Source organism: Colossoma macropomum, unplaced genomic scaffold (genome assembly GCF_904425465.1).
Source record: "Colossoma macropomum unplaced genomic scaffold, Colossoma_macropomum, whole genome shotgun sequence".
Classification (NCBI taxonomy): Eukaryota; Metazoa; Chordata; class Actinopteri; order Characiformes; family Serrasalmidae; genus Colossoma; species Colossoma macropomum.
The window spans coordinates 1-11,099 of record NW_023494818.1 but is presented as its reverse complement, the minus strand read 5'-3'; the positions used below and the strand labels follow the sequence as shown (position 1 = coordinate 11,099).

At 40.0% G+C, this 11,099-nt stretch overlaps 1 protein-coding gene across 1 annotated transcript; it reads left to right on the top strand.

Annotated features, from left to right (window-relative positions):
- Positions 1-672: 672 nt before the first annotated feature.
- Positions 673-10,445, top strand: LOC118800151 (the record flags this gene model as incomplete). Its single annotated transcript, XM_036560315.1, has 7 exons — positions 673-778; positions 1,705-1,968; positions 3,046-3,321; positions 5,800-6,087; positions 6,168-6,281; positions 6,449-6,481; positions 10,233-10,445. Coding segments are annotated over exons 1-7 (1,246 nt in total), but the record flags the coding sequence as incomplete, so codon positions are not given.
- Positions 10,446-11,099: the final 654 nt, after the last annotated feature.

Genomic DNA, 11,099 nt, shown 5'->3' with positions numbered 1-11,099 from the left:
TCCAGTTTGGTTATCTGGGCTTTGAGTGAGAGGTGAGGCTTGATTTGTTCAATTCATTTGAATCTGTTTCATTGCAATCCCAAAAAGTCTTAAATGGCATCAATATTAAAATTATCATGCATATCTGGGCCCATCTGACTTCACCTTCTAGCACTGAAGGTTCTTCTGTTTAGCCAACGTCAACAAAGTGTCTTGGCAATCGAAATCTTCTTTGTAGAAGTCTTCTGTCAATGCATCACTTTTTCAGTGCACACACTCTGATCAGCCCTGGATCATGTTTACTTCCCTTCTGTTCTTTAACACTGGCTCTGTAGGAAGGGTTTGCAGTATGTGAAATTACATCAAGCTTAAATCATGTTCAGGCTGGCTTTCCTCCCTTGAGCCCACACCCCTCAAAATGCTTGTGTATGAGCCTGACTGACTCTCAACATCACCGACTCCTTTAAATATATGCATCACAAGCAGGCTGGGCAGGTTTAGTGTGTCCTGGTCATTTGATTCATCCTCTACTTGTAAATGAGAGTCTGAATTGTTCTCTCGCTGTGTATCAGCACTGTGTTCATACAGTTAATGGCAGAAATGAAAGTAAGACTTTCAAAAAAAGGTGGGTGGAGTGTGAGGGCAGAGTTTGTAAGACTGGGAAACATTATAACCGGTTCAGTAGGTTTGGTTTGGCAATATGTACTGATGATTTAAACTGCACCACTTGTTTGTGCCAAAATGGAGGGAATCTGCGCTCTGTTGGTGGTTTTGTTTGTACCTGCCGCTGTTTCAGCAGGTAAGAGCTCAGAGAATCTGAACAGCCATATTATTTTTACTTACATTGATGATTTGCAGTTGCAAAATTTAGAACAGTAAATCAGTAAAATTACCTATAGCTATTACATCACATTTTCTCTTTAAATTATTTATTTGGTGCTGTATTGAAAGGAACAGATATATCTTTTCACGAGAAAGAAAGGAATTTAATAATATAACAATGGCAGCAGCACAATTGGTCTATTCAGCATATGAGTGTGAGCAAGAAAGCCTAGGTTAGGCATATGCTAGAGAAATTGGCTAAAGCCTAAGCAAATGCATAAAATTGTTCCTGCAATTATATTATTATTATTATGCAATTTAATGGTATTTAAATTGTGTTTAGTAAGGTAAAAAGCATATTTTCACTTAGTAGAAAGTTTGGTAACACTTTATTTGGATAGTCCACTTTAGATGCTTTGTAGATGCTCAATTTACTTACATTCAATTAAATATCTACTAAATTGATCATAATTTTCTTTAACTCTGAACCTGCTCTAATCCTAAAACTGACCTTAACCTCAACCCAAATCCTACCCCCGCCCTGGTCATAGCCCTAACACTGGTCCAAATCCTAACCCTAACCCCACCACTGTTTAGAATCATCAGAACTATAGGGGACTATAGTGGAATACAGGCATGCATTCCAGACTGCTTTCACCTACATTTCTCTTCTTTAACAGTCATCCAGCTCCTACATAAGCTGCCTATAAGATCCACATAAGCCAACATTGAGTCTAGAGTAGCTCAGCCTGCTGAACACCTTCAACACATTTTCCATTTTTGTTTACAGGCCCGTACATTGGGTGTGTGTGTGTGTGTGTGTGTGTGTGTTGGTACACATGGTACACAAAAGTGTGACTAACTGTGAACATATAACTCCGATTCCACGCTCCTCTCTTACAGATTCCCACTCTTTGGCTGTGGCTATAACTTTCATTAAAGGAGAGACGCCGTTTCCAGAGTTTAGTTGCACCTTGATGTTGGATGACATCACAGTTGGATACTTCGATTCTGAGATGAACGCCCTTGTTGCCCGAGGTCTTGATAAAGATCAGGAAGATGATCGTGTGTTCGACTCAGATTATGTCAAGGGCATAAGTTCCTTCTTGATTGCTGACCTTAAACGCAGATATTTTTACATAAAATATGAGTTAAATTTTACTGAAAGTAAGTGAAATTCTTTCTGCAGGAAAAAACACTGTAACAATAATATGAAAGCATTTTCATGTTGTCAAGCAAACTGTATAGACAAAGAAAACAAAGTAAATCAGTCTTTTACTATTTTTGTTTCAGTTTATGAGTGAATTATTTACTACAAAAAGTCCTAAAAAACAACCTTAAGCAAGGTGGGATTACACAAATTTGTACTAGATATGAAAAACAATTTAAGTAATTAAGTATTTAAAACAAATATAACAAAAAACACTTTATTATTGTTTAAAACAGAGAAAGTACAGTCTGATTCAGAATTTATAGACATAGATAAGATTTTAATAGACATTTGATGCAGTTGTTTTCACTAATATGAATATCAAGCCTCAGTAGGATTTCCAATCTGAAGCCCTGTTTCCCTGAGTCTGTTGGTCTGGCTAGTGCTGCCTCAGTCAGACCCACTGTCCCCCCTGGACTCCAGTGCTTCCCTTCTCTGATATAGTGATATCTGGCTAAATGCGGGTATTTGCTGATATGCAGACATGCTTACTATTCAGTGACATTGCCCCACTAACACTAGTAGTTATAGTGCCAGACTGCAGCTGGGCCAACATGACATCTGTCCCTTGTTGCTTTCTTTTGCCTGCCTGCTTCTCTTCCCCTTTTTCTTAGCTTCTTGTTTTTCCTTTCACTTAGTCTCAAAGATGTTATTAAAATCCAGGTATGTACTGCACTAATGCACTGTGCATCACATTTATTTAGTGGGAAATGCTGCAATTTTATGCGTTTAAATTTAACATAACACAATCAGCGCAGCTTTCAACAAATAACACTAAATATATTAAATCTACAACGACAAGATAATGGTCAGCATAGCAAAATGATATGCCAATATACATTGTATGGCCAAATGTAAGTGGACACTTGATCCTAAACTTGCAGACTAAATAAAAAAAACTGCAGTTTTAGGAATTATTACGACTTTAAAATGGATTTCCACATTGTTGAACTAGGGAGGCTAAGATAATGTAACAGTATGACGTTTGACCAACATGGCAGCTATTAACATTCTTCCTTTTATTTCTGTTTTAGTCATTGATGTTCAACAGAGGCTGGTGGTGTGTGAACTGTCGGACAATGACCAGCCTGGATCACTCATAATCAAGAATGCAATCGGAGGCATCACGGAAGATGACCAGCGTTTTTATGAATACAGATTTGCTAATCAAAATGGTTTAAATGCCACAGCAGAAAGACCAGAACCACGTTTGTTTTTAAGCCAGTGTATTGAAAATGATTACTACCTAGTGTGCATAGATGCACTCAGACGTTACCTAACAAAGAGAAGCAGTCAAGTGAAGAGGAAAGGTGAGCATTTTCTACAAGTCTGGAAATGTTTTTCTTTTGAATCTCAAGTGTTTCTATGTGTGTAGCTGATGCTAGAGTAACATAGCTAGTTCACACCTAATCACACATTCCAGAAGAAATTTCATACAGGACTCAATAAACAGTAACCATTAAATAAACAAATGCAAATGGAAACATCTTAATAAATACAAATAGGTATTTAGTTTGAAAAACAATAGTTGTACATATACCAACATACACAATATGGACAAAAGTATTGGGACACATCTCCTAATCACTGAATTCGGGTGTTTCATTCAGTCTCATTACCACAGGTGTATAAAATCAAGCAGCTAGCCATGCAGTCTGCCTTTACAGACATTAGTGAAAGAGTGGGTCTAAAGAGTTCACTGAATTCCAGCGTGGTTCTGTAATAGGAGGCCACCTTTGCAACAAGTCAGTTTGTGAGATTTCTTCCCTCCTAGATATTCAACAATCAACTGTGAGTGATATAATCGAAAAGTGGAAGCGTTTAGAAACCACAGCAATTCCACTCTAAGACCATGTAAAGTTACAGAGCGGGTCACCAAGTGCTGAGGAGCATAGAACATAGAAGTCTCTAATGCTCTGCTGGTCAATAACTGCAGAGTTCAAAACTTCCTCTGGCATCAACATCAGGACAAAAACTGTGTGCTGGGAGCTTCATGGAATGGGTTTCCATGGCTGAGCAGCTGCATGTAAGCCTTACATCACCAAGCACAATGCCAAGCGTTGGATGGAGTGGAGTAAAGCGCCGCCACTGGACTCTGGAGCAGTGGAGACGTATTCTGTGCAGTGATGAATCAGCTTCTCTATCTGTCAGTCTGATGGACGAGTCTGGGTTTGGTGAATGCCAGGAGAACATTACCTGCCTGACTGCACTGTGCCAGCTGTAGAGTTTGGTGGAGGAGGGATGATGATATGGGGCTGTTTTTCAGGGGTTGGTCTAGAACTCTTAGTTCCAGTGAAGGGAAACCTTAATGCTCCAGCAGAACAAGAAATTTTGGCCATTGTTTTCTTCCAACTTTGTGGGAACAGTTTGGGGAAGAACCTTTTCTGTTCCAGCATGACTGAGCCCCAGTGCACAAAGCAGCTCTATAAAGGCCTGACTGGGTGAGTTTGGTGTGGAAGAACTTGACTGGCCCTCACAGAGCCCTGACCTCAACCCCATCCAACACCTTTGGGATGAACTAGAGCGGAGATTGTGAGCCAGACCCTCTCGTCCAACATCAGTGTCTGACCTCACAAATACTCTTCTGGACGAATTGAATGGGCAAAAATTCCCACAGACTCTCTCCAACATCTTGTAGAAGCTTCCCAGAAGAGTGGAAGCTGTTAGAGCTGCAAAGGGGGACCAACTCCATATTAATGCCTATGGATTTAGAATGGGATTCATAAAAGCTCCTGTAGGTGTAATGTGGAGGTGTCCCAATACTTTTGTCCACATTGCACATTTATATACACTGTGTGTGTCTGTGTATTCATGTATATAATATTTGTCTTTTTAAATTCGTGATTCACGTGATTAAATTGCACATTCATATTTTTGTAACACCCCCCCCCCCCTTTAATGCCACTTTCCCATTTCAAAGCACCACTATGTTTGAGGTCTGCTTAAAGTCTGTGACTCATAAGCATCACCAGGTGTTGATTATCTTCTTTAGTGATGCTTTGCCAGGCTTGTAGTGCAGTCATTGCCAGCTCTTGGCCAGTCAGACATTTTCAAGAATGTTTGGGATTACTGTCTTGCTGTAGTGTGAAGCACAGTCCAAAGAGTTTGGTGGCATCTTCCTGAACCTGAACTTGTTGGGGTCCTGCTTTACACCCCAGAATTCATTTTCCTACTGCCACCAGCAGTTACAGCATCAGTGAAGATGAGTGAACCAGTACCTGTGGCAGCCTTACAGGCCCAGGCCAGAACACCCCCACCACCATGTTTCACAGATGAGGTGCTTTGGATCTCGGGCAGTTACTTTGCTCTTGTCATCACTCTGATGCAAGTTAATCTTGATCTCATCTGAAAGCCCTGTACTTTCTGTCAAACTGTAACCTGGCCACCATGTTCTCATGATTAACTAGTGTTTGGCACCTTGCAATGTAGGTTTGTATTTCTGTTCATGAAGTCTTCCATAGACAGTGGTCACTGACAAATCCACACCTGCCTGCTGAAGAGAGTTTCTGATCTGTCAGAAAATTAATTCTCACCATATTGAAGAAAACTTCTGACATCGTCTGTGTTCTTGGCTTACCAGTCGCTTGGTTACCAAGCTTACCAGCTCTCTCTGTCACACTGACCTTCCCCTCTCCTCGGGAGACTCTATTTCAAAGTTTGGGAATTGTCCAATGTCCAATGTCACAAAGCATCTCTTGGCAGTCCATTGACTACATTTACTTCTAAATGTAGCTACATATCCAAACATGATATTCTCTCTGATGTGGGATTCATGTCTCTTTCTACAGTGAAGCCCAGAGTGAGGCTCATCCAGAGAAGACGCTCAGTGTGTGGGTGGGATGGGGTGACCTGCCTGGCCACTGGTTTCTACCCCCGTCAAATCAACCTGACCATGCTCATAGACGGACAGCCAGTTCCTGACCACCTGATCACTGGAGGAGACCTGCTGCCCAACGGAGACGAGACCTACCAGATGAGGAAGAACCTGGAGTTCAGTGAAGAGGAGCTGAAGAAGCACAGCTACACTTGTACAGTCACCCACCTCAGCCTGGACAACAAGCTGGATGTCCATTTGGGTACTGAATCTCAGAGTGACACAGAAAATTCCTCAGCTGACTCTGAGCTTTTTATCACTTTCTTAAATGATGTGTTTCAGATTTTGATCCAGGGGAGCCCATCGGGTCCATTGTTGGCTCTGTGGTGGCTGCTCTGGTCTTGGTGTGTGTGATGGTCATTGTCACCTGGATCATATGCAGGAGAAAGCGAAGAGGTAAGAAAGCAGATTAGAGGAAAGTGGTTCAGCAGCTTTTGTAACTCTGCACTAAAGGAATGCAACATTTATTTAAAGCACTAAACTTGGTTGGAGATGAAATATTAGACAATTTCTCTAAAAAATCTCTCTGATCATGATCACTCTTTTATTGTCTCCTTTTATAGCTTCATCTCAGGGGGACTATTCATCAGCCTCTGGTAAGTGATTTTTTTTTTTTTTAATAAAAAAAGTAATAAGTTTAAACACTTTACTTATAAGTAATCTTTTATACAAAAAATACTTCTGTGCAATCCAGTTAATCCCACTACTTTTGTAGATCTAGGACATTGAAATGCAAAGTCTAAGTTACAGTCACACAGTACTGAGTATATAGTGGTACAGTATGCAGTATACAGTACATGTTGGTGCTGTATAATGAATACAGTATATTGTTGGTGTTGGAATAAAACCTTTTGTGTACAAGAGGAATGAAGAGAAATGTACAAGGAAAAACCTTTTATAAGAGACATTATTCTTACAATTTAGATGTAATATACACTCCTAGTGTGGCAGAATCTTTCATTACAATTCTATTTTCAGCCACAGGAGAAAGTGAGATGGGGTGATGCAGAAACCTATTATGAAGACCTGGCAAAGGGCTCTTATAAAAGAGAACTTCAGTCATTTCTGTGTTCTCTGTGAAGAATCTTTTTGTCTTTTTATATCCTACTGTCTTAATTAGTAGCCATGAAAATGATTGTTAATATTCACTATACACTATGGAACATTTGCTGTTAATTGATTATGCTGAGTAACAGTACATATTTTATTATTTATGAAATCTCATAAAATGTAGAAGTGTTGTAATAGTGTTTTATTATTATTATTATTATTATTATTATTATTATTATTGATTTTTTTTACGTGTTAGAATGACATTTTTAGGAAAAGCTGTGCATAAGTAATTACCACTTAACCATGCCTATTGATTGATTACATGCAGTAGAGAGTAGAGGGTATTTACAGTGTCTTATACAGTAGAGAATCTTTATATAATGCTTATAAAAACCTAGTTATGGATAAGATGCTCCTTTTGGAACAACACTTCTTCAACATGCATAACAATTTTTTTTTGTTTCCATTAAACGTCATACACTGAGGATTCATAAGGAAAAAAGAATGCTAAGAACTGTTATTGTTTCTGTAAGAATACTAGAACATGCCTAAAACACATTCCTAGTGTAAACTCAAAGTGCACAAAAGTGAAATCTCCTGTTTCTTTCCTCAGTTTGGTCTAACTGCCTTTGTTTAATCTTCCGTGTTTAATGTCATCATAATTGTATCCTAGCTGCACTGTTTGGTGTAGCCCTCTTCTTCATTCTTCAAGGATGTTCTCCTTTTGAGTCTTGGTCCCTCTCAGTGGATCCTACTAGGTCCTATTTAGAAGGCTGGAGTTATTTTGTCACCACTGGCAGTTATGAATCTGATAAGATGGCTATGACATGCGGAGTCCCCCAGGGATCAGTTCTCGGGCCTCTTTTGTTCTTTATGTGCTGCCTTTAGGCCAATTCTGCAGAATAACATTGATTCTCATAGTTATGCAGATGATATACAGATATATCTGATTGTCACACCAGACAATTACAGCCAATTATACTCTGTCTACTGTCTGTACTGTCTCAGTGATGGGAGCATATAAATAATTGGACGAGCCAAAATTTTCCTTAATTAAATAAAGACAAACCCAAGATCGCAGTGCTTGTCAGTAAAGAGAAGTGAGTTAGTATAAGTGAACACCTCGATTGTCAGGCTTTTAAAACCAAAGATCAGGTTTGCAATCTTAACTCAGATCACACCTTCAGCTGCAATATTAAAGCAATCAACCCTCTATCAACAACCTTCTATCATCCTAAAAATATTGCCAAGGTTTGGTGTCCCAACAAGATCTAGAGAAGCTCGTCCATGCTTTTATCTCCAGCAGAGAGGACTTCTGCAATGGTCTCTTAACTGGACTTCCCAAAAAGACCATTAAACAGCTGCAGCTCATTCAGAATACTTCTAATAGAGTTTTAAGAGAACAGGACTAAGAGAACACACAACATCACTGCAGCTCTAAAATCTTCACACTGGCTTTCATTTAATTACAGAATAGATTTTAAAGTGCTGCTACTAGTCTATAAGTCGCTGAATGGTTAGGCCCAGAATACATCGGTCATATGTTAAAAGAATATAAAGCAAGCAGGTCTCTTAGATCCATGGACTCAGGTCAGCTAGTTGAACCCAAACAAAACACAGTGAAGCAGCATTTAGCTGTTATGCTGCTACAACTGGAACAAACTGCCAGAAGATCTTAGATGAGCTCCAAATGTAGCAGTTTTTAAATCCAGGTTAAAAACATTTCTCTTTTCATGTGTCTATAATTGAGCTTTATCACTTGACTTATTTTCACTGTACTTTAGGTTTAATAAGCTAATTTGAATAACACTTAAGTCCTTTGTTTTAATTCCCTTGTACTTTTATTCTAGTTTATGTACTTTGTACTGTCTTTTAATTATTTTTTTTTAAAGATTTTTATCTTCTATCATTTTTCACTCTCAGGCACTTTGTCTTTATTTTTCCTTTTGATGTTGCTTTTGCTTTTATATGTAAAGCACATTCAATTTTCTTTGTGTATGAAATGTGCTATATAAATAAACTTGTCTTACCGTGCCTAACGCTCTTAGGGAGTTTCTCCTTTTGGGTCTTGGTTCCTCTGAGTGGTTGTTGCTCATACTCTTGTGAAGAGGTTAGTATTGTTAATAGGGTTGCATCAATACCAATACCATATGGGTAATGGCACCAATACTGGCACTTAAACGCGGTGTCATTTCACCAATGCGAACACTGATACCACGAAGCAATTTCTAAATAAGCAGCAGTAAAAATGGTCGTGGCAAAATCCGTAGCATCAATATTTCATGGTAAGGAAATGGCCATGGGTGATATACCAGTTAGAATTTCACTGGTAAGACACAAATAAGCCAGATAACAAAAAGTGTAAAACATGCAAATAGTAGCCCCTTTAGCTGAATGGCTGAGCCATGAAACTGATGTTTCAGTAATCCCTCATCTCGAGCTGTGTAGTCAGTTTCAGTTTAAATTGAACGTTTAAAAGTGGATCTGTGTAGACGTCAGGACTGTTAAGCTAGTTGGCTAGACTCAGTCTGTACTTGGTCTCGGTCAGCACTTAAGGATCAAGTATTTGTATCAGGAGTCTAAGATTTTCTGTTCTGGAAAACAGCAGGCAGAGAGGGGAACTAAATTACAGGGGAAAAATTGGGGGGACAAACAGCATGAAGACAGTAAAACACTACCAGAATGCTAATTAGCTGAAAAGGACATGGGTTGTACTAAAACTACAACATTTGAACCACTGCATTTAAGTAAATAAAGGATGTGGAGAGGTGAACGGCACTCTGGGAGTCCTTTACGTGCTCCTCTGCGCTCTCCCAACTGGCCCAAAGTCCAGTCAAATGTAATACCCGCCTTCGTCACCAGAGGTCAGCCTCACCTGGGTACTGACTTGCTTCCTAGTGACACCAAAACCTCTCTCACCTGCAGCTCATTAACCTGCTTTTATAAGGACCTTCACTCACACTGGATCTCAGTGAAGTACTTCCAGTTCATCTGTGTACCAAGACTTGTTTCTTCACATCTGTTGGATTTTTTCTGGATTGCCTGGACCCTTTTCTGAACTCTTTGACTCTGCTTTTTAAACTCACTTTGGTACCTTTGCTGTGTTGTGATCTATTCTGGTTTTTTGACTTTTTGGACTTTCTCTGACTTTGATTTTTGTGATTTTGATACTGTGTTTCGAGTACATGGGAATTATGGATTCAAACCCATCTGGAGAGTCTTCATTACAGAATACTTTGCCTACCCAGAATCCATAAGACCCGTTTAATCTCTGTGCTGCTGTTTTGGCTCAAGGCCGACTATTGGGCTCTCATGCACAACCCCTGCACCTCACAAATACCCTTGATGAAGTGTTACATGTGGCTCGTGACCTTCAGGTTCCAGCTCCCCTGTCTGCTCAAGTCTCCCTGCGGCCTCCAGTACAGCTTTCCCCATCTCCCTCTGACGCTTCACTCCCTTCTGTCAAGCTAGCCCTTCCTGATAAATACGACAGGTCCCCTGGTCTGTGTAAGGGATTCTTAATGCAGTGCATGATTTTTATTTTTCTCGTGCCCCTGCTGCTTTTCCCACTGATTCATCCAAGATAGCTTTTGTCATGTCTCTGCTCCACTGGTAAAGCTCTCTCCTGGGCTACGGCTTTGTGGCAAGCTCAAATACCCGATTCCTCCACATACGCAAACTTTGAACGTGTGTTCTGGAGGTTTTTAACCACCCAGTTAGCAGTAAAGCTCCTGGAGAGCTTTTAATAGCCCTCAAACAAGGCTTGGTACACAGATGAACTGGCAATACTTCAGAGATCCAGTGTGAGTGAAGGTGCTTATAAAGGGAGGTTAATGAGCTGCAGGTGGGAGAGGTTAAGGTGTCACTAGGAAGCAAGTCACTCCTCTGGTGATGAAGGCGGGTATTACACCTGACACACACTCTATCTAGGCCGCTTATCCTTCTTGGTCTGGGTGTTGGAGCCTATCCCAGTGGTCACTGGGCAGAATGACCCGGGATAGGTCACCAGTCCATCGTAGTGCGGACAGACAGAGACATATACATTCACTTACACACCTGACTGCATGTCTTTGGACTGTGGGAGGAAACCGGAGCCCCTGGAGGAAACTAACAAGGGTAATGGTAATAATAATTTTTTATTTAAAAAAAATAAAATTTGGA